A 24,707-nucleotide genomic window follows, 5' to 3' on the forward strand; every position below is an offset into this window, starting at 1 on the left:
GTGCTACTAGCAGACAGGACCTATTAGAAACACTTTGAATAACAGGATGGTGTTACTGGCAGACAGGACCTATTAGATACACTTTATAGAGTGACAGGATGGTGTTACTGGCAGACAGGACCTATTAGAAACACTTTATAGAGTGACAGGATGGTGTTACTGGCAGACAGGACCTATTAGAATCACTTTGAGTGACAGGATGTGCTACTGGCAGACAGGACCTATTAGAAACACTTTATAGAGTGACAGGATGGTGCTACTGGCAGACAGGACCTATTAGAAACACTTTATAGAGTGACAGGATGGTGTTACTGACAGACAGGACCTATTAGAAACACTTTATAGAGTGACAGGATGGTGTTACTGGCAGACAGGACCTATTAGAAACACTTTGAGTGACAGGATGGTGTTACTGGCAGACAGGACCTATTAGAAACACTTTATAGAGTGACAGGATGGTGTTACTGGCAGACAAGATCTATTAGGAACACTTTGAGTGACAGGATGGTGTTACTGACAGACAGGACCTATTAGAAACACTTTGAGTGACAGGATGGTGTTACTGGCAGACAGGACCTATTAGAAACACTTTATAGAGTGACAGGATTGTGCTACTGGCAGACAGGACCTATTAGAAACACTTTATAGAGTGACAGGATGTGTTACTGGCAGACAGGACCTATTAGAAACACTTTATAAAGTGACAGGATGGTGTTACTGGCAGACAGGACCTATTAGAAACACTTTGAATAACAGGATGGTGTTACTGGCAGACAGGACCTATTAGAAACACTTTATAGAGTGACAGGATTGTGCTACTGGCAGACAGGACCTATTAGAAACACTTTATAGAGTGACAGGATGTGTTACTGGCAGACAGGACCTATTAGAAACACTTTATAAAGTGACAGGATGTGTTACTGGCAGACAGGACCTATTAGAAACACTTTATTGAGTGACAGGATGGTGCTACTAGCAGACAGGACCTATTAGAAACACTTTGAATAACAGGATGGTGTTACTGGCAGACAGGACCTATTAGATACACTTTATAGAGTGACAGGATGGTGTTACTGGCAGACAGGACCTATTAGAAACACTTTATAGAGTGACAGGATGGTGTTACTGGCAGACAGGACCTATTAGAATCACTTTGAGTGACAGGATGTGCTACTGGCAGACAGGACCTATTAGAAACACTTTATAGAGTGACAGGATGGTGCTACTGGCAGACAGGACCTATTAGAAACACTTTATAGAGTGACAGGATGGTGTTACTGACAGACAGGACCTATTAGAAACACTTTATAGAGTGACAGGATGGTGTTACTGGCAGACAGGACCTATTAGAATCACTTTGAGTGACAGGATGTGCTACTGGCAGACAGGACCTATTAGAAACACTTTATAAAGTGACAGGATGGTGTTACTGGCAGACAGGACCTATTATAAACACTTTGAATGACAGGATGGTGTTACTGGCAGACAGGACCTATTAGATACACTTTATAGAGTGACAGGATGGTGTTACTGGCAGACAGGACCTATTAGAAACACTTTATAGAGTGACAGGATGGTGTTACTGGCAGACAGGACCTATTAGAATCACTTTGAGTGACAGGATGTGCTACTGGCAGACAGGACCTATTAGAAACACTTTATAAAGTGACAGGATGGTGTTACTGGCAGACAGGACCTATTATAAACACTTTGAATGACAGGATGGTGTTACTGGCAGACAGGACCTATTAGATACACTTTATAGAGTGACAGGATGGTGTTACTGGCAGACAGGACCTATTAGAAACACTTTATAGAGTGACAGGATGGTGTTACTGGCAGACAGGACCTATTAGAATCACTTTGAGTGACAGGATGTGCTACTGACAGACAGGACCTATTAGAAACACGTTATAGAGTGACAGGATGGTGTTACTGACAGACAGGACCTATTAGAAACACTTTATAGAGTGACAGGATGGTGTTACTGGCAGACAGGACCTATTAGATACACTTTATAGAGTGACAGGATGGTGTTACTGGCAGACAGGACCTATTAGAAACACTTTATAGAGTGACAGGATGGTGTTACTGGCAGACAGGACCTATTAGAAACACTTTATAGAGTGACAGGATGGTGTTACTGGCAGACAGGACCTATTAGAAACACTTTATAGAGTGACAGGATGGTGTTACTAGCAGACAGGACCTATTAGAATCACTTTGAGTGACAGGATGTGCTACTGGCAGACAGGACCTATTAGAAACATGTTATAGAGTGACAGGATGGTGTTACTGACAGACAGGACCTATTAGAAACACTTTATAGAGTGACAGGATGGTGTTACTGGCAGACAGGACCTATTATAAACACTTTATAGAGTGACAGGATGGTGTTACTGGCAGACAGGACCTATTAGAAACACTTTATAGAGTGACAGGATGGTGTTACTGGCAGACAGGACCTATTAGAAACACTTTATAGAGTGACAGGATGGTGTTACTGGCAGACAGGACCTATTAGAAACACTTTATAGAGTGACAGGATGGTGTTACTGGCAGACAGGACCTATTAGAAACACTTTATAGAGTGACAGGATTTTGTTACTGGCAGACAGGACCTATTAGAAACACTTTATAGAGTGACAGGATGGTGTTACTGGCAGACAGGACCTATTAGAAACACGTTATAGAGTGACAGGATGGTGTTACTGGCAGACAGGACCTATTAGAAACACTTTATAGAGTGACAGGATTTTGTTACTGGCAGACAGGACCTATTAGAGACAATGCAGGCTCTGAGGACACTGTCATCGCTGTTATGTCACGCAAATGTAAGACTCTCATATGAAGAATAGCATCCTTTAGATTAATACAAAAAACAGGGTGTCTCTCTGGTCACATGACCTTCATCAATAGGGCCACAAGTCTTTCCTGACTGTGAAGTTGAGGAAAAACACTGTGGACTAAATGTAGGTAACAGGACTGGTGTGGTCGGGAGAGACTCCTTGGCCTCTTCATAAGACGTGATGACATGACATAAGGCAGCATTATGATGACGTCACCTCTGTTATCTTCATGCGGAGGCGGTGGTTGTCGGTCTGCAGGCCGTCCAGTCTGGACGTGTTGGCCTGGTTCACACTGGTCACTGACGTGGACGTCTTGGAGTCCTCTTTCTTCTGATTCGTATTGAACTTTAATCTCCGGTTCTGAGTAGCTGCGTCCGGATTGGTCCTCATCGTGATGAACTGCAAGTTGTCATAATAAAGGGGAGTGGCTTAGAATGACAGGTTAAGGTGTCACATCACATTCCTCCTCTGATTCACTCATATTTCAATGTTTAAAAACAAGGGAAAGTATTTCATACAATCAGCAACATTATAATTTCTGAGATCCTCTTAGAGTGCCTGAATCCAGTTTGTTGAGCAGTTTCATGCCCCTTGGTTGGACAGGAAGTGACAGTATACTATTTCCTGTGGTCCTTACCTTTGGCACAAACACCAGACAGAGAGTGATGGTACTGCAGAAGATGATGACCAGAGCCACGATGCAGAACTGCACATTGGGCTGGTCTCGCGTGAGGAAGGACACGGCTGCCCCGATGATACACATGATGCCCACATTGTACACACTCATCCCGATGTACTTGCTGTCATTCAGGGCCGGGATGCTCACATTCCTCGTTTCCCAAGCCAGGAAGCACCCAAACAACTGGAGGAGAGGGGAGAGAAGAGAAGAGGAGAGGAGAGGAGAGGAGAGGAGAGGAGAGGAGAGGAGAGGAGAGGAGAGGAGAGGAGAGGAGAGGAGAGGAGAGGAGAGGAGAGGAGAGGAGAGGAGAGGAGAGGAGAGGAGAGGATAGAAGAGGGGGAGAGAAGGAGAAGGGGAGAGAAGGGGAGAGAAGGGGAGAGGAGAGAGGTTAGGAGAGGGGGCGAGAGGAGAGGGGGAGAGAAGGAGGAGAGGAGAGGGGGAGAGAAGGAGGAGAGGAGAGGGGGAGAGAAGGAGAGGAGAAGGGGAGAGGAGAGGAGAGGAGAGGAGAGGGGGAGAGGAGAGGATAGAAGAGGGGGAGAGGAGGGGAGAGGAGAGGAGAGGAGAGGAGAAGGGGAGAGAAGAGAAGAGAGAAGGAGAGGATAGAAGAAGGGGAGAGGAGAGAAGAGAAGGAGAGAAGGAGAGGAGAGGTGGAAAGGGGAGAGATAAAAGAGGAGAGAGAGAGGAGAGGGGAGGAAAGGAGAGGAGGAGGGGAGGGGAGAGAGAGAGAATGGAAGATTAACAGGGATGTGTTGTATAGGCCTATTTATGTACAGTACATACTGTTGCTGTTATCTAGTAGTCGATATTCAGTCGTGATATAGAGACAGCTCATTATGTACATTTTCACTAATATATGAATTATACCATCTAATGTGACCTATATAGCAGACAGCAGCATTGACATAAACTTGAAAAGCCTTATCAGTGTGTCTCAACATTCTAATGCTGTAGCAGCATCACAGGAGCAGTCGTCACAGATGATCACACCTTGGGATAGGTGTGTGTTTGTGTGTGTGTGTGCGTGCCATAGGAGAGATGGTGACTCAATCCTCAGATGCTGTTCCTACTGTTGTCATGTCCCAGTTTTGTCTCAGACACAAGAACTCTGAAGTCTGTCGTGCCATGTCTCCATCTGTTTCTTCTCTCTCTCTCTCTCTCTCTCTCTCTCTCTCTCTCTCTCTCTCTCTCTCTCTCTCTCTCTCTCTCTCTCTCTCTCTCTCTCTCTCTCTCTCTCTCTCTCTCTCTCTCTCTCTCTCTCTCTCTCTCTCAATTCAATTCAATTCAATTTAAGGGCTTTATTGGCATGGGAAACGTGTGTTAACATTGCCAAAGCAAGTGAAGTAGATAGTAAACAAAAGTGAAATATACAATAAATATTAACAGTAAACATTATACTCAGAAGTTTCAAAAGAATAAAGACATTTCAAATGTCATATTATGTATATATACAGTGTTGTAACAATGTGCAAATAGTTAAAGTACAAATGGGAAAATAAATAAACATAAATATGGATTGTATTTACAATGGTGTTTGTTCTTCACTGGTTGCCCTTTTCTTGTGGCAACAGGTCACAAATATTGCAGCTGTGATGGCACACTGTGGTTTTTCACCCAGTAGATAAGGGAGTTTATTAAATTTGGGTTTGTTTTCGAATTCTTTGTGGATCTCTGTAATCTGAGGGAAATATGTGTCTCTAATATGGTCATACATTTGGCAGGAGGTTAAGAAGTGCAGCTCAGTTTCCACCTCATTTTGTGGGCAGTGTGCACATAGCCTGTCTTCTCTTGAGAGCCAGGTCTGCCTACGGCGGCCTTTCTCAATAGCAAGGCTATGCTCACTGAGTCTGTACATAGTCAAAGCTTTCCTTAATTTTGGGTCAGTCACAGTTGTCAGGTATTCTGCCACTGTGTACTCTCTGTTTAGGGCCAAATAGCATTCTAGTTTGCTCTGTTTTTTTGTTTGTTCTTTCCAATGTGTCAAGTAATTCTCTTTTTGTTTTCTCATGATTTGGTTGGGTCTAGTTGGGTTTTGTTGTTGTCCTGGGGCTGTGTGGGGTCTGTTTGTGTTTGTGAACAGAGCCCCAGGACAAGCTTACTTAGGTGACTCTTCTCCAAGTTCATCTCTCTGTAGGTGATGGCTTTGTTATGGAAGGTTTGGGAATCGCTTCCTTTTAAGTTGTTATAGAATTTAACGGCTCTTTTCTGGATTTTGATAATTAGCGGGTATTGGCCTAATTCTGCTCTGCACGCATTATTTGGTGTTTTACGTTGTACACTGAGGATGTTTTTGCAGAATTCTGCATGCAGAGTCTCAATTTGGTGTTTGTCCCATTTTGTGAATTCTTGGTTGGTGAGCGGACCCCGGAACTCAGAACCATAAAGGGCAATGGGTTCTATAACAGATTCAAGTATTTTTAGCCAGATCCTAATTGGTATGTCACATTTTATGTTCCTTTTGATGGCATAGAAGGCCCTTCTTGCCTTGTCTCTCAGATTGTTCACAGCTTTGTGGAAGTTACCTGTGGCGCTGATGTTTAGGCCGAGGTATGTATAGTTTTTTGTGTGCTCTAGGGCAACGGTGTCTAGATGGAATTTGTATTTGTGGTCCTGGCAACTGGACCTTTTTTGGAACACCATTATTTTTGTCTTACTGAGATTTACTGTCAGGGCCCAGGTCTGACAGAATCTGTGCAGAAGATCTAGGTGCTGCTGTAGGCCCTCCTTGGTTGGTGACAGAAGCACCAGATCGTCAGCAAACAGAAGACATTTGACTTCAGATTCTAGTAGGGTGAGGCCGGGTGCTGCAGACTGTTCTAGTGCCCTCGCCAATTCGTTGATATATATGTTGAAGAGGGTGGGGCTTAAACTGCATCCCTGTCTCACCCCACGGCCCTGTGGAAAGAAATGTGTGTGTTTTTTGCCAATTTTAACCGCACACTTGTTGTTTGTGTACATGAATTTTATAATGTCGTATGTTTTTCCCCCAACCCCACTTTCCATCAATTTGTATAGCAGACCCTCATGCCAAATTGAGTCAAAAGCTTTTTTGAAATCAACAAAGCATGAGAAGACTTTGCCTTTGTTTTGGTTTGTTTGTTTGTCAATTAGGGTGTGCAGGGTGAATACGTGGTCTGTCATACGGTAATTTGGTAAAAAGCCAATTTGACATTTGCTCAGTACATTGTTTTCACTGAGGAAATGAACTAGTCTGCTGTTAATGATAATGCAGAGGATTTTCCCAAGGTTGCTGTTGACGCATATCCCACGGTAGTTATTTGGGTCAAATTTGTCTCCACTTTTGTGGATTGGGGTGATCAGTCCTTGGTTCCAAATATTGGGGAAGATGCCAGAGCTAAGGATGATGTTAAAGAGTTTAAGTATAGCCAATTGGAATTTGTAGTAGGTATATTCTATCATTTCATTTAGGATACCATCAACACCACAGGCCTTTTTGGGTTGGAAGGATTGTATTTTGTCCTGTAGTTCATTCAATGTAATTAGAGAATCCAGTGGGTTCTGGTAGTCGTTAATAGTTGATTATAAGATTTGTATTTGATCATGTATATGTTTTTGGTGTTTGTTCTTTGTTATAGGCCCAAAAAGATTGGAGAAGTGGTTTACCCATATATAGATATCTCTTCCAGAAGTGGTTAGAGTCTATGGATTCTTCAATTACATTGAGCTGATTTCTGATGTGCTGTTCCTTGTTTTTCCGTAGTGTATTTCTGTAGTGTTTTAGTGATTCACCATAGTGAAGGCATACTCTCTCTCTCTCTCTCTCTCTCTCTCTCTCTCTCTCTCTCTCTCTCTCTCTCTCTCTCTCGCTCTCGCTCTCTCGCTCTCTCGCTCTCTCGCTCTCTCTCTCTCTCTCTCTCGCTCTCTCGCTCTCTAAATTATTTACAGTCTGGGCTAGTTAAGTTAAGGTGTTCAAACACACAAGCCAAGGGAAAGAGGAACGTTTTCAAAGATGTCACATTTCATTTAGAAACCTCAGGCATCTGGAGGGGCTCGGTTAACTACGTCACTGGCAGCTCTGCTTGGAGGCACACACACGCACACACACACACACACACACACGCACCTCCGGTACCGCTTGCCGTGCGGTAGCAGAGAGAACAGTCTATGACTAGGGTGGCTGGAGTCTTTGGTAATTTTTAGGGCCTTCCTCTGACACCACCTGGTATAGAGGTCCTCTGTAGTGCCTTGTGGTCGGAGGCCGAGCAGTTGCCATACCAGGTGGTGATGCAACCAGTCAGGATGCTCTCGATGGTGCAGCATTTTGTGGATCTGAGGACCCCATGCCAAATCTTTTCAGTCTCCTGAGGGGCAATAGGTATTGTCGTTCCCTCTTCACAACTGTCTTGGTGTGTTTGGACCATGATCGTTTGTTGGTGATGTGGACACCAAGGAACTTGAAGCTCTCAACCTGCTCCAAAACAGCCCCGTCGATGAGAATGGGGGCATGCTCGGCCCTCCTTTTCCTGTTGTCCACGATCATCTCCTTTGTCTTGATGACAGAGAGGGAGAGGTTGTTATCCTGGCACCACACTGCCAGGTCTCTGACCTCCTCCCTATAGGCTGTCTCATCGTTGTCGGTGATCAGGCCTACCACTGTTGTGTCGTCGGCAAACTTAATGATGGTGTTGGAGTCGTGCCTGGCCATGCAGTCCAGGGTGAACAGGGAGTACAGGAGGGGACTGAGTACGCACCCCTGAGGGGCCCCCGTGTTGAGGATCAGCGTGGCAGATGTGTTGTTACCTACCCTTACTACCTGGGGGCGGCCCGTCAGAAAATCCAGGATCCAGTTGCGGAGGGAGGTGTTTAGTCCCAGGGTCCTTAGCTTAGTGATGAGCTTTGAGGGCACTATGGTGCTGAACGCTGAGCTGTAGTCAATAAATAGCATTCTCACATAGGTGTTCCTTTTGTCCAGTTGGGAAAGGGCAGTGTGGAGTGCAATAGATATTGTGTCATCTGTGGATATGTTGGGGCGGTATGCAAATCAAAGTTCTTACTCACATCGGCTACGGAGAGCGTGATCACACAGTCGTCCGGAACAGCTGGTGCTCTCATGCATGCTTCAGTGTTGCTTGCCTCAAAGCGCACATTTACCTCGACTAACCGGTGCCCCCGCACATTGACTCGGTACCGGTACCCCCTGTATATAGCCTCGCTATTGTTGTTTTTCCTGCTGCTCTTTAATTATTTGTTACTTTTATTTCATATTATTTTATATTGTTTTTTTGGTGTGATTTTTTTGTTGTTGTATTCTTTCTTAAAACTGCTTGTTGGTTAAGGGCTTGTAAGTAAGCATTTCACTGTAAGGTCTACACCTGTTGTATTCGGCACATGTGACAAATAAAATGTGATTTGATTTGATTTGACATATAAGTCATTTAGCTCGTCTGGTAGGCTCGTGTCACTGGGCAGCTCGCGGATGTGCTTCCCTTTGTAGTCCGTAATAGTTTGCAAGCCCTGCCACATACGACGAGCATTGGAGCCGGTGTAGGAGGATTCAATCTTAGTCATGTATTGATGCTTTGCCTGTTTGATGGCTCATCGGAGGGCATAGCGGGATTTCTACTAAGCTTCCGGGTTAGAGTCACGCTCCTTGAAAGCGGCAGCTCTACCCTTTAGCTCAGTGCGGATGTTGCCTGTAATCCATGGCTTCGGGTTGGGGTATGTACGTACGGTCACTGTGGGGATGACGTCATCGATGCACTTATTAATGAAGCCAGTGACTGATGTGGTGTACTCCTCAATGCCATCTGAAGAATCCCAGAACATATTCCAGTCTGTACTAGCAAAACAGTTCCGTAGCTTAGCATCTGCATCATCTGACCACTTCCTTATTGAGCGAGTCACTGGTACTTCCTGCTTTAGTTTTTGCTTGTAAGCAGGAATCAGGAGGATAGCATTATGGTCAGATTTTCCAAATGGAGGGCGAGGGAGAGCTTTGAACGCGTCTCTGTGTGTGGAGTAAAGGTGGTCTAGAGTTTTTTTTCCTCTGGTTGCACATTTAACATGCTGGTAGAAATTAGGTAAAACTGATTGAAGTTACCCTGCATTAAAGTCCCTGGCCACTAGGAGCGCCGCCTCTGGATGAGCATTTTCTTGTTTGCTTATGGCCTTATACAGCTCGTTGAGTGCGGTCTTAGTGCCAGCATCGGTTTGTGGTGGTAAATAGACAGCTACGAAAAATATAGATGAAAACTCTCTTGGTACTCTACCTCAGGCAAGCAAAACCTTGAGACTTCCTTAATATTAGATTTCTCACAGTGGAAGGGTCTCTTCAGTGAAGGACAAGTCTATTGTCAGTAACCCATCACTGAACCAATGGCAGGTTGTGTTATTTCTCTATCTGTAAAGTAGGGTATGAGTCATATCCCAGTATTCAGACAGATCAATAGAATGTGCTCCATAAAATCGACATCTAACAACCACAGATATGATAACCATATGTTTGCGGCAGAAAATTAGCTATTGAACTCTCCATCATGACACAATGACCATGGTATACACATGCTAGACGGTGTTGATGCAGATAACAGCCACCATCTCTTCCTTCCCTGTGTCTCAGAGCAGATAACACCCATCACCTCTTCCTTCCCTGTGTCTCAGAGCAGATAACAGCCATCACCTCTTCCTTCCCTGTGTCTCAGAGCAGATAACACCCATCACCTCTTCCTTCCCTGTGTCTCAGAGCAGATAACAGCCATCACCTCTTCCTTCCCTGTGTCTCAAAGCAGATAACAGCCATCATCTCTTCCTTCCCTGTGTCTCAGAGCAGATAACACCCATCACCTCTTCCTTCCCTGTGTCTCAAAGCAGATAACACCCATCACCTCTTCCTTCCCTGTGTCTCAAAGCAGATAACAGCCATCACCTCTTCCTTCCCTGTGTCTCAGAGCAGATAACAGCCATCACCTCTTCCTTCCCTGTGTCTCAGAGCAGATAACAGCCATCACCTCTTCCTTCCCTGTGTTTCAGAGACTACCTCCCTAACTATGAATAGGTCCTTGTAGGTGACGGACACACACACACACCAGTCTCTCTTCTTACTCACCATAAGCAGGCCCTTGTATGCGTACACGATCCCCAGCCAAATGGTCATGTGTGTGTTCTCGCAGTGTTCCAGGAAGGGCCGGATGGCTATGTCCCGCCCCTGGGGGTCCGCCTGTAGGGACACACAGAGAGAAGAGAAAGGCTGGTGAGTTGTGGGCGCATGTATGTCAACAACAACAACAATATTAACAACAACAGCAACAATATTTTCAACAAAAACAACAATCAATATCTGAACAGTATTTCTTCCCAAAAATGTTTTGTACGACAGCATCACACATATACAGTGCCTTCGGGACCCCTTGACTTTTTCCACATTTTGTTACGTTACAGCCTTTTCTAAACTTGATGAAATTGTTTTTTTCCCCTCATCAATCTACACACAATACCCCATAATGACAAAGAATTTTTGTTGTTGTTGCTAATTTATAAAAAATACAGAATTACATTTACATAAGTATTCAGACCCTTTACTCAGTACATTTTACATTTACATTTTAGTCATTTAGCAGACGCTCTTAACCAGAGCGACTTACAGGAGCAATTAGGGTTAAGTGCCTTGCTCAAGGGCACATTAACGTCATTTAGCAGACGCTCTTAGCCAGAGCGACTCACAAATTGGTGCGTTCACCCTATAGCCAGTGGGATAACCACTTTACAATTTGGGGGGGGGGGGGGGGGGGTTAGAAGGAATACTTTAGCCTATCCCAGGTATTCCTTAAAGAGGTGGGGTTTCAAATGTCTCCGGAAGGTGGTGAGTGACTCCGCTGTCCTGGCGTCGTGAGGGAGCTTGTTCCACCATTGGGGTGCCAGAGCAGCGAACAGTTTTGACTGGGCTGAGCGGGAGCTGTGCTTCCGCAGAGGAAGGGGAGCCAGCAGGCCAGAGGTGGATGAACGCAATGTCCTCGTTTGGGTGTAGGGACTGATCAGAGCCTGAAGGTACAGGGGTGCCGTTCCCCTCACTGCTCCAAAGGCAAGCACCATGGTCTTGTAGCGGATGCGAGCTTCAATTGGAAGCCAGTGGAGTGTGCGGAGGAGGGGGGTGACGTGAGAGAACTTGGGAAGGTTGAACACCAGACGGGCTGCGGCATTCTGGATGAGTTGTAGGGGTTTAATGGCACAGGCAGGGAGCCCAGCCAACAGCGAGTTGCAGTAGTCCAGACGGGAGATGACAAGTGCCTGGACCAGGACCTGCGCCGCTTCCTGTGTAAGGCAGGGTCGTACTCTCCGAATGTTGTAGAGCATGAACCTGCAGGAGCGGGTCACCGCCTTGATGTTGGCGGAGAACGACAGGGTGTTGTCCAGGGTCACGCCTAGGCTCTTCGCACTCTGGGAGGAGGACACAGCGGAGTTGTCTACCGTGATGGCGAGATCATGGAACGGGCAGTCCTTCCCCGGGAGGAAGAGCAGCTCCGTCTTGCCAGGGTTCAGCTTGAGGTGGTGATCCGTCATCCATACTGATATGTCTGCCAGACATGCAGAGATGCGATTCGCCACCTGGTTATCAGAAGGGGGAAAGGAGAAGATTAGTTGTGTATCGTCAGCGTAGCAATGATAGGAAAGGCCATGTGAGGATATGACAGAGCCAAGTGACTTGGTGTATAGGGAGAAAAGGAGAGGGCCCAGTACTTTGTTGAAGCACCTTTGGCAGCAATTACAGCCTCGAGTCTTCTTGGGTATGACGCTACAAGTTTGGCACACCTGTATTTGGGGAGTTTCTCCCATTCTTCTCTGCAGATCCTCTCAAGCTCTGTCAGGTTGGATGGGGAGCGTTTCTGCACAGCTATTTTCAGATCTCTCCAGAGATTTTAGATCAGGTTCAAGTCCGGGCTCTGGCTGGGCCACTCAAGGACATTCAGAGACTTGTCCCGAAGCCACTCCTGCGTTGTCTTGGCTGTGTGCTTACGGTCGTTGTCCTGTTGGAAGGTGAACCTTCGCCCCAGTCTGAGCACTCTGGAGCAGGTTTTCAACAAGGATCTCTCTGTACTTTGCTCCGTTCATATTTGCCTCGATCCTGACTAGTCTCCCAGTCCCTGCCGATGAAAAACATCCCCACAGCATGATGCTGCCACCACCATGCTTCACTGTGGGGATAGTGTTCTCGGGGTGATGAGAGGTGTTGGGTTTGTGCCAGACATAGCGTTTTCCTTGATGGCCAAAAAGCTCAATTTTAGTCTCATCTGACCAGAGTACCTTCTTCCATATGTTTGGGGAGTCTCCCACATGCCTTTTGGCAAACATCAAACATGTTTGCTTATTTATTTCTTTAAGCAATGGCTTTTTTCTGGCCACTCATCCGTAAACCCCAGCTGTGTGGAGTGTACGGCTTAAAGTGGTCCTATGGACAGATACTCCAATCTCCGCTGTGGAGCTTTGCAGCTCCTTCAGGTTTATCTTTTGTCTCTTTTTTGCCTCTCTGATTAATGCCCTCCTTGCCTGGTCCGTGAGTTTTGGTGGGCGGCCCTCTCTTGGCAGGTTTGTTGTGGTGCCACTTTCTTTCCATGTTTTAATAATGGATTTAATGGTGCTCCGTGGGATGTTCAAAGTTTCTGATCTTTTTTTTATAACCCAACCCTGATCTGTACTTCTCCACAACTTTGTCCCTGACCTGTTTGGAGAGCTCCTTGGTCTTCATGGTGCCGCTTCCTTGGTGGTGCCCTTTGCTTAGTGGTGTTGCAGACTCTGGGGCCTTTTAGAACAGGTGTATATATACTGAGATCGTGTGACAGATCATGTGACACTTAGATTGCACACAGGTGGCCTTTATTTAACTAATTATGTGTCTTCTGAAGGTAATTGGTTGCACCAGATCTTATTTAGGGGCTTCATAGCAAAGGGGGTGAATACATATAGTTTAAGTCGGAAGTTTACATACACTTAGTTTGGAGACTTTAAAACGTAATTTTTCCAACAATTGTTTACAGACAGATTATTTCACTTATAATTCACTTTATCACAATTCCAGTGGGTCAGAAATGTACATACACTAAGTTGACTGTGCCTTTAAACAGCTTGGAAAATTCCAGAAAATGATTCATGGCTTTAGAAGCTTCTGATAGGCTAATTGACATCATTTGAGTCAATTGGAGGTGTACCTGTGGATGTATTTCAAGGCCTACCTTCAAACTCAGTGTCTCTTTGCTTGACATCATGGGAAAATCAAAAGAAATCAGACAAGACCTCAGAAAGAAAATTGTAGACCTCCACAAGTCTGGTTCATCCTTGGGAGCAATTTCCAAATGCCTGAAGGTACCACGTTCATCTGTAGTAAGTATAAACACCATGGGACCACGCAGCCGTCATACCGCTCAGGAAGGAGATGCGTTCTGTCTCCTAGAGATGAACGTACTTTGGTGCGAAAAGTGCAAATCAATCCCAGAAAAACAGCAAAGGACCTTGTGAAGATGCTGGAGGAAACGGGTACAAAAGTATCTATATCCACAGTAAAAACGAGTCCTATATCGACATAACGAAAGGCCGCTCAGCAAGGAAGAAGCCACTGCCTCAAAACCGCCATAAAAAAGCCAGACTACGGTTTGCACATGGGGACAAAGATCATACTTTTTGGAGAAATGTCCTCTGGTCTGATGAAACAAAAATAGAACTGTTTGGCCATAATGACCATCGTTATGTTTGGAGGAAAAAGGGGCAGGCTTACAAGCCGAAGAACACCATCCCAACCGTGAAGCACGGGGGTGGCAGCATCATGCTGTGGGGGTGCTTTGCTGCAGGAGGGACTGGTGCGCTTCACAAAATAGATGGCATCATGAGGAAGGAAAATTATGTGGATATATTGAAGCAACATCTCAAGACATCAGTCAGGAAGTTAAAGCTTGGTCGCAAATGGGTCTTCCAAATGGACAATGACCCCAAGCATACTTCCAAAGTTGTGGCAAAATGGCTTAAGGACAACAAAGTCAAGGTATTGGAGTGGCCATCACAAAGCCCTGACCTCAATCCTATAGAACATTTGTGGGCAGACCTGAAAAAGTGTGTGCGAGCAAGGAGGCCTACAAACCTGACTCAGTTACACCAACTCTGTCAGGAGGAATGGGCCAAAATTCACCCAGCTTATGGTGGGAAGCTGACATTTCACATTCTTAAAATAAAGTGGTGATCCTAACTGACTAAGACAGGGAAATTTTACTAGGATTAAATGTCAGGAACTGTGAAAAACTGAGTTTAAAAGTATTTGGCTAAAGTGTATGTAAACTTCCGACTTCAACTGTATGCATGCACCACTTTTTTGTTATTTATTTTTTTGTATTCTTTTAAACAAGTTATTTTTTTAAATTTCACTTCACCAATTTGGACTATTTTGTGTATGTCCATTACATTGTATGTCCATGTATGTCCATTACATGTCCGTGTATGTCCATTACATGTCCATTACATTACAAATCTATTTCAATTACAGGTTGTAATGCAACAAAATAGGAAAAACGCCAAGGGGGATGAATACTTTTGTAAGGCACTGTAGCAAGCGGTGTCAGAGGAAGGTCCAAAAATTGTCAGACTTCCAGCCACCTAAGCAATAGACTGTTTGTTCTCTCTGATACCGCATGGCACATGGGACCAGTGCACCAACTGTGCACCAACTGTCTATTATCTATCCTCCCGAGTGGCGCAGTGGTCTAAGGCACTGCATCGCAGTGCTAGCTGTGCCACTAGAGATCCTGGTTCGAATCCAGGCTCTGTCGTAGCCGGCCACGACCGGGAGACCCATGGGGCGGCGCACAATTGGCCCAGCGTCGTCCAGGGTAGGGGAGGGAATGGCCGGCAGGGATGTAGCTCAGTTGGTAGAGCATGGCGTTTGCAACGCCAGGGTTGTGGGTTCGATTCCAGTATAAACAAATGATGTATGCACTCACTAACTGTAAGTCGCTCTGGATAAGAGCGTCTGCTAAATGACTTAAATGTATCCTGTTGCCTAGTCACCTTAATCCTACCTACAGTATCTGTACATATCTACCTCAATTACCTCGTACCCCTGCACATCGACTCGGTACTGGTACTCCCTGTATATAGCCATGTTATTTTCTTTGTCAGGTCTTACCAGCGTGTTTCCCGTTTCTCCAGTTCTCTAGTTCTTGTTTTCTAGTCTTCCTGGTTCCGACCTTTCTGCCTGCCCTGAGCCTGCCTGCCATTCTGTCCCTGATTGACACTGCCTTGGATTATGAACCTCTGCCTGCCCTCGACCTGCCCTTTGCCTGCCCCTTTGTTTTTGTGGTCCTCTGTAGCTCAGCTGGTAGAGCACGGAGCTTGTAACGCCAAGGTAGTGGGTTCGATCCCCGGGACCACCCATACACAAAAAAAAAAAAAAAAAAAAATTGTAAGTCGCTTTGGATAAAAGCGTCTGCTAAATGGCATATTATTATTATTATTATTATTATTTATAATAAATATTCTGAGAATCGAACTATCCACCTCCTGTGTCTGCATCTGGGTCATATCTTGAGTCGTGATATTATATAGCCATGTTATTTTCTACTCCCTGTATATAGCCATGTTATTTTCTACTCTCTGTATATAGCCATGTTATTTTCTACTTCCTGTATACAGCCATGTTATTTTCTACGTCCTGTATATAGCCATGTTATTTTCTACTCTCTGTATATAGCCATGTTATATTCTACTTCCTGTACACAGCCATGTTATTTTCTACTTCCTGTATATAGCCATGTTATTTTCTACTTCCTGTATATAGCCATGTTATTTTCTACTTCCTGTATACAACCATGTTATTTTCTACTTCCTGTATATAGCCATGTTATTTTCTACTTCCTGTATACAGCCATATTATTTTCTACTTCCTGTATACAGCCATGTTATTTTCTACTTCCTGTATATACAGTGGGGGAAAAAAGTATTTAGTCAGCCACCAATTGGGCAAGTTCTCCCACTTAAAAAGATGAGAGAGGCCTGTAATTTTCATCATAGGTACACGTCAACTATGACAGACAAAATGAGAAAAAATATCCAGAAAATCACATTGTAGGATTTTTTATGAATTGATTTGCAAATTATGGTGGACAATAAGTATTTGGTCAATAACAAACGTTTCTCAATACTTTGTTGTATACCCTTTGTTGGCAATGACACAGGTCAAACGTTTTCTGTAAGTCTTAACAAGGTTTTCACACACTGTTGCTGGTATTTTGGCCCATTCCTCCATGCAGATCTCCTCTAGAGCAGTGATGTTTTGGGGCTGTCGCTGGGCAACACGGACTTTCAACTCCCTCCAAAGATTTTCTATGGGGTTGAGATCTGGAGACTGGCTAGGCCACTCCAGGACCTTGAAATGCTTCTTACGAAGCCACTCCTTCGTTGCCCGGACGGTGTGTTTGGGATCATTGTCATGCTGAAAGACCCAGCCACGTTTCATCTTCAATGCCCTTGCTGATGGAAGGAGGTTTTCACTCAAAATCTCACGATACATGGCCCCATTCATTCTTTCCTTTACACGGATCAGTCGTCCTGGTCCCTTTGCAGAAAAACAGCCCCAAAGCATGATGTTCCCACCCCATGCTTCACAGTAGGTATGGTGTTCTTTGGATGCAACTCAGCATTCTTTGTCCTCCAAACACGACGAGTTGAGTTTTTACCAAAAAGTTCTATTTTGGTTTCATCTGACCATATGACATCCTCCCAATCCTCTTCTGGATCATCCAAATGCACTCTAGCAAACTTCAGACAGGCCTGGACATGTACTGGCTTAAGCAGGGGGACACGTCTGGCACTGCAGGATTTGAGTCCCTGGCGGCGTAGTGTGTTACTGATGGTAGGCTTTGTTACTTTGGTCCCAGCTCTCTGCAGGTCATTCACTAGGTCCCCCCGTGTGGTTCTGGGATTTTTGCTCACCGTTCTTGTGATCATTTTGACCCCACGGGGTGAGATCTTGCGTGGAGCCCCAGATCGAGGGAGATTATCAGTGGTCTTGTATGTCTTCCATTTCCTAATAATTGCTCCCACAGTTGATTTCTTCAAACCAAGCTGCTTACCTATTGCAGATTCAGTCTTCCCAGCCTGGTGCAGGTCTACAATTTTGTTTCTGGTGTCCTTTGACAGCTCTTTGGTCTTGGCCATAGTGGAGTTTGGAGTGTGACTGTTTGAGGTTGTGGACAGGTGTTTTTTATACTGATAACGAGTTCAAACAGGTGCCATTAATACAGGTAACGAGTGGAGGACAGAGGAGCCTCTCAAAGAAGAAGTTACAGGTCCGTGAGAGCCAGAAATCTTGCTTGTTTGTAGGTGACCAAATACTTATTTTCCACCATAATTTGCAAATAAATTCATAAAAAATCCTACAATGTGATTTTCTGTAAAAAAAAATCTCTATTTGTCTGTCATAGTTGACGTGTACCTATGATGAAAATTACAGGCCTCTCTCATCTTTTTAAGTGGGAGAACTTGCACAATTGGTGGCTGACTAAATACTTTTTTTCCCCACTGTAGCCATGTTATTTTCTACTTCCTGTATACAGCCATGTTATTTTCTACTCCTTATTGTTTTTTGCTATTCACTGTGTATTTATTCCTTGTGTCACTATTTAAATGTTTTATCTTTAACTCTGCATTGTTGAAAAAGGACCGTAAGTAAGCGTTTCACTGTTAGTCTACACCTGTTGTTTACAAAGCATGTGACAAATACAATTTGATTTGATTTGATATGAATCAAACATTCAGGTGTATAATGAAACTGAGGAGGTACAACAGCCGGGGGCTTGTTTAAACACCACTGGAGTTGCATTAATCCAGATTTACACTGTTAATCCAGATTTACACTGTTAATGGCCTTACCTAATGAGCCATTATAGATAGGTTTCATTTACATCCCCATCCTCTCTTTCTCGCTCTACTTTTTCTATCTCTATCTCTCTCTTTCTCTGTCTGTCTCCCTCCCCCTCTCTCTCTCCCTCTCTCTCTCTCGCAGGTGATTTACAGGCCAAATTAGAGCTGTTGGCGGCAATTAGCGTATCACGTGACAACGTAGCTCTCGGGGGAACTGTCGAGGATGTAAAAAAAAAGCCCCTTTAATAAAAACACAATTAAGAGTTTGGGGGACGTGGCCAGACGTGGTAATAAATCAAACATCTTCACAGGGCCATGTGTGTATGTGTATGTGTGTGTGTGTGTGTGTGTGTGTGTGCCGAGCATGTTGATTACACTCTTTAACTTATTGGGGTTTGTTTACATCAGAGCTAATGACAACAGAGAGTTTCTGATGTTTAGGAGCCAATAAGCCTTTGTTTAATTTAGAAATCAGGGTCTGTGTAAAGGGAGGGAGGGAGGGAGGGAGGGAGGGAGGGAGGGATGGATGGATGGAGGGACGGAGGGAGGGAGGGAGGGAGGGAAGGAGGGATGGATGGAGGGCGGGAGGGAGGGATGGAGGGCGGGCGGGCGGGCGGGCGGTAGGGATGGAGGGCGGGCGGGAGGGATGGAGGGCGGGCGGGAGGGATGGAGGGATGGAGGGCGGTAGGGAGGGAGCAGAGTGAAGGAGGGAGAAAAGCTGGACTGGTTTCTTTCTGTCCTCTAAAAGCCAGCGATGAACACTGTAGCCCAGTTTTAGCTGCCCCACTTAGCAACACCTTGAATATGCCTGCTGTCATTTTCAGGACACATAAATCCCTAAGGTATGAATATAATATATAACAATACACGCTCACGCATGCAACCACGCAAACACACACGTATCAGACTCTACCCTTCATCATGTCCATATGCAGCCATGTTAAGGTAAATTACAACTCTCTATCATTCCCTCTGCCTTACATTCTACAGCCCAGGATCACTTGAAATGGGACATTGATGAGCCATTCATTCTTCAATTACAGTAGAATGGAGCCCAAGCCAGAGAGGTCAAGCCCCCCCACATGGTTGTGTCCCAAATGGCACCCTATTCCCTTTATAGTGAACTCATAGGGCTCTGGTCAAAAGTAGTGCACTTTAGGCCTATATAGGGAAAAGGGTGCAATTTGGGACACTATTTATCTCCTTGAAATGCCATGTTGTAGGGTACAGTTAAATTTAAATTTATGTTTACATTTACGTAATTTAGCAGACGCTCTTATCCAGAGTGACTTACAAATTGGTGCATTCAACTTATGATAGCCAGTGGGGGGGGGGGGGGGGGGTAGAAGGATAAATATATTCTCTCCATAATCTCTATTTGTTATTTTCCTGTTCTGAGAGCTTTGTTGGATTAGGATTTCAAATATGATTATACATCAGACTCCTTGTCCTTGTTCGGTTTCGCACAATATTCAAAACACAAAGCCTACAAAGGATTAAAACATTTAGGTAGCATGCAGACAGTCCCTGTACACACAAGTCTGGCGGAATGTTACCTAGTCGAGGCAGAGGCTGCATCCCAAATGGCATTCTATTCCCTATGTAGTGCACTATGCGGCCTAGGGTGGTCTGGTGGTCTAAGTCGCTGCCTCCAGATTTCATATATCGCTGCAGTATGGGTTTGAATCCACTGCTATTGCAGCTCACTCTCTTTCCTCTTTACCTGTCTTATCCCATAAACAGAAAACATGCAAGGAGTTGGACTGCCCCGCTCCTTTTAACAAAAAAAGTTTTTACAAAATAAAATATAGTGCACTATATAGGGAATAGGGTACCATTTAGGACACAGGCAGAGCCAGATGACAACCCTGCATCAGAAATAATGACGTCAACAAGTCTAGAGAGGACCTTCGGTACTTGTAATGTCCTATAAGGACACATAAAAGCCGTATTTACCGAAAGGGAACTTTAAAAGCATATCATATCATGCCCAGACGTATGGCCCTGCCTGTCACAGGGCACACATTATGACGGAACACCCGATGCGCAGTAACCCAGGGTGTGTCCCAAATTGCACCATTTTCCCTATGTAGGGCCCTATTGGGCCTGGTCAAAAGTAGTACACTATAAAGGGAATAGCGTACCATTTGGGACGTATCCCCCATCTAAATGGACACAGACGTGACCAACCAACAACATGCCTATGTCTTAAGAGTATTTTGGGACACCCAATAGTCCATTAACTCTGGGGTGATATTCAGGGAAGGGAGTCAATGGTTTCTTTCTACAAAAGCTGATGGGGAAGAAAGTTTAAGCAGCAAGTAGCAACAACAAAGTGGGCAGATGACGGAGGAGAGGGGACGCTATCCCACGGACGCACATCGGGAAGAGGAGAGGAGAAGAGGTCATAAGAGAGGAGAGGAAGTCTCCACCTGTAAGTAGTCTCAGGCTACCTTCCAATGTCCATACTGACATCCCAGCTAGCACATTTGGTTCCTTGGAATTTGTGGGAACATATGTTTTTGGTTTCACATTGTGGGAACGAAGCCATATGGTTTTTGACTGGTATAACGGAACGTTTTTTTAACGGAACATTTTGCCTGTTCTGGAAACGTTTATTTTTAGGTTGCAGGGAGGTTCTGAGAACGTTTTACTCTGGTTCCTATAAAGTTTTCCTTGGAGGTTTTATTAACGCTCTAAGAACGGAAATTATAGGTTATTTGGAGGTTTTTTAATAACTTCCTTAAAACTTTCACTGAATGTTTCAGGAAGACTGTTAATAACACTGCTATCTTATTTTGGAATATTAAACAACTAATTGACCGATGTTCAATCGTTAGAATTCCATTTAGTAAAACAAATTCTGAGTCATCAGATAAAAACTAAGTAATATACACAAGTGAAATATTTTATTATTGCATAGTAATTTCTTATTTTTCTATTGATGTCTACCCAATGTGGGGACAGAGACAATGGAATGTTTTCAATGTTTTGACAATTGAATGTCCACTATTTTGAGCTTTGGAATTTCCATTGAAAAGCTCTACAATCATGTTTTTTTTTTAAATGATCTAAACAGAAATCAGAAACCGTGATAATTGTTTAAATAATCGAACCGAAACCGAACTGACCTCAAAAAGCACTAATCGCTCAGCACTACAGATAGGACACATTGAAATTAATTAATTTAGGCAAAAATCATGCAAACACATGTATTTTTTATTGTGACACGGCATCAGTGAAATTCAAACCTATAATCTTCTGTTCTCTATCCATGTAATTAGTCCACTGCACCACCAGGATTGAGCTAGCATGCCATGTTTACAAAGATGTTTATTTTAGTCTATTCAAACAGACCCCATTTGAAAGGAAACAAGCACTCATTAAGATCAGGTGTGGCCAATTAGTGGCAATTAATTAATTAGCCAACACACCTGAACACACTTAACAAGATAGAGAATAGAAGATAGGATAGAGAGTTTTGTTGATGCTGAGAATGAAATGTACATGTTTTTATATAACATTCTTAGAACGTTCTCTGAACATTACCAATGTTCTATTGTGTTTTTTATGGAAAGTTTTCTTAACATTCTCAGACAATTTGAGAACATGACTTTAAATAGAACCATGAGGAAACCTGTAGGAAACGTTATGCTGAAGTCAGTGGCGGCTCCTGAAAAAATTCTCAGGGGGGGCAATTTTTCTGATGATTTAGGTGACCTACACACATTTTAAAAAAGATATGTCCAGCAACAACATGAAGACAGGGGCAGCATATAAGTCAATACCAGAAGCATTTATTGACTGATCTCAAAAGTGTTGGCTTACCAGGGTTGGTGGAGCCCTCAGTTTCATCTTTGCCTCGCAAAGCTAACTCAAACACTCCGCAAAACTTGTCCACCAGTATCTGTCTTTTTATCTCACGTTGTACATCTCTTAAAGCCTGTCTATCACCCCCAGCATAAACTGCCTTCTTCCTATCAGGTAGTGATTTTAGATGTTTTGATACCCAAGGCTTGTTGTTAGGGAAGATTTTACAGGTCTTAGTAGGCACAACTGACTCAACACAGAAGTTTACATATCTGAAATAACCTCTGTGAGTTCATCCAGATCAGAGCTGCTGTCCTGAAATACCTCCCACATTGTACAGTCAAAACACCCCAAGTGATACTGTTGTCATTCCAGATCTGGACAGTTTTAACTGTGGTTTCTCCCTCTCCAGGAGGCGACAGTAAATTGGCCTGAGGTAGACCACATTGTGGTCTGATGTCCCCAGAGGAGGTCTGGTGGTGGCAGAGAACACCTTTGGTATTGTCCCATAGCACAAATCAAGAGTCCTATTTTTCCTAGTGTGACATTTCACATACTGATGGTATGTGCGCAAGACTTTGTGCAATGTACAGTTGTTAAAATCCCCTAAAATAAATTTGGGTGCGTCGGGGGAGATGGATTCCAGTTTCTGTGACAGATTATAAATAATCTCTGATGCCTTTGTTATATTAGCTTTTGGTTGAATGTACACAACGGTAACAAACAATTGGGGGAACTCACGGGGCAGATAGTAAGGTCGCAGTGACACAGAAAGCAGTTCAATGTCGGGGGTACAGAGTCGCTCTCTTACCAGGATCGATTTACACCACTGGTCCCTGACAGACGCCCCTGCCGTGAAGTTTCCCTGTGACTGTCAGATCGCGGTCCGCTCTGACCAGGGTGAAGCCGGCCGGCTCCACTTCTCTGTCCGGGACTCTGTCATCCAGCCAAGTCTCAGTAAATGCCAGCAAACAGGCCTCCCGATATTCGTGTTGGAAGCGCAGATTCGCTGACAACTCATCCGCTTTCCCCCTCAGTGACTGGGCATTAATCAGCAAGGTGGTGGGTAAGGGAAGTTTGTTCTTAATTTTTTTTAAGTCGTTGTCTGATTCCCCCGCGTTTTCCACGTTTGCATTTGGGTTTGTAATCCACTCGCAGACAATCAGGTATTAGATGGGCCATTGGGATATCCATCGCGTTCGTATTTGAGTTGCATTGTAGTAAAAACTCCCTGCTGTATTGGATTCCGCTGCCAGCAGCGTTTTCATTATTTAGTCCGTTCGTAGCGGGTATGTACACGATCAACAAGATCAGTCCAACACCGTGACCCCACCACTGGAAATCCATGGTTGGCAGAATGTTTGTAAACTAAGTGTACAAATTAAAAACATAAAATAACGCCACTAAGTGTACAAATTAAAAACATAAGATTAAAAACATAAGATAACGCCACACCAAACGTCACACACACTGCAGGTCGCAACAGAGACGCTGCTACCCGCTCTTTTCTTAGTTACGTTCATGGTTACGTTACGTATGACGAAAGCGCGTAAGTGCAAGCCCTCAGAAACCCATAGAGATTGTATTGAAAGCTCTGAAATTTGAAAAAAATAGATTTTACATGGGAGTCTATGACAGACTTCTGGGCGATTTTCAACCTGACTGAAATCGCCCCAAAAGGGGGGGGAGCCATTTGAAGCACGACTTTAGCCTGATTGGACATTTAGTGGCAGTGTGGCACTGTGGCAGATCAGACGTCTAGATTACAACACTGATAACTACTGTTGCCGTGATATAATTGATTAGAAAAAAATTCCCTTCCTTTTCCCGTTTGGCAGTGCGTCGCCCATATCGCCCTATTGAACAGACCGCCCCTGGCTGAAGTACTGAAATTCCTACAGGTCACACCAGTTGGAGAACGTTCCTAGAACATTACCAACATTTTAATTAAATGTAACCATGTTTGAACATTTAGAAAAACGTTCTGTTAAAGTAATTAAATATCAATGAAGGGTCTGGAAAAGTCATAGGTCATAGTTTGTTGCATACCCCCCAACCCACCAAAGAAATTAAGGTTGTATGCAAAATAACCATAGGACAACCTAGCTGTCACCAAGGTCTAAGAAACCACTTGCATGCCAAGTACATTAGTTAATTAAAGTAGTTTACTAGTATGGACATTGGAACAGAGCCACTAGTAATAATATTAACCTGAGGAGCTAAACGGCTATGCTCAATCACCACCATGTATGCATCCCAAATGGCACTATATTTACTCTGGGCCAAGTAGTGCACTACAAAGGGAAGAGGGTGCCATTGGGGATGCACAGCCTACCACTGCAGCTCTGACATGCCCTCTACAACTAATAACACTGATAATACAAACTTCAGTGTTAAATATGGACAACTGGGCATCGGCATCCATGGGCTTCCATCCATCTCATCCGAGATCAGAACAGGCAGGAACATCAGAACCGTCGCCTCTCGCAGCGAAGCTGTCCGGGGGTTGCCAAGCA

The 24,707-nt window shown here is 44.3% G+C and overlaps 1 protein-coding gene across 1 annotated transcript in view; it reads right to left on the reverse strand.

The window, feature by feature from the left end:
* Window positions 1–24,707, reverse strand: part of LOC311119844 (gamma-aminobutyric acid type B receptor subunit 2-like) — a gene marked incomplete at both ends in the record, with an annotated part of 144,523 nt that overhangs the window by 25,016 nt on the left and 94,800 nt on the right. Inside the window, 3 exons of the mRNA XM_084157790.1 lie at window positions 3,066–3,248; window positions 3,487–3,711; window positions 10,592–10,702. Coding sequence (XP_084013916.1) covers window positions 3,066–3,248; window positions 3,487–3,711; window positions 10,592–10,702 — 519 coding nt within the window. The remainder of the gene's footprint in view (window positions 1–3,065; window positions 3,249–3,486; window positions 3,712–10,591; window positions 10,703–24,707) is intronic.

The sequence above is a fragment of the Coregonus lavaretus genome (genome assembly GCF_964263955.1).
Source record: "Coregonus lavaretus genome assembly, chromosome: 3".
NCBI classification, from domain to species: domain Eukaryota; kingdom Metazoa; phylum Chordata; class Actinopteri; order Salmoniformes; family Salmonidae; genus Coregonus; species Coregonus lavaretus.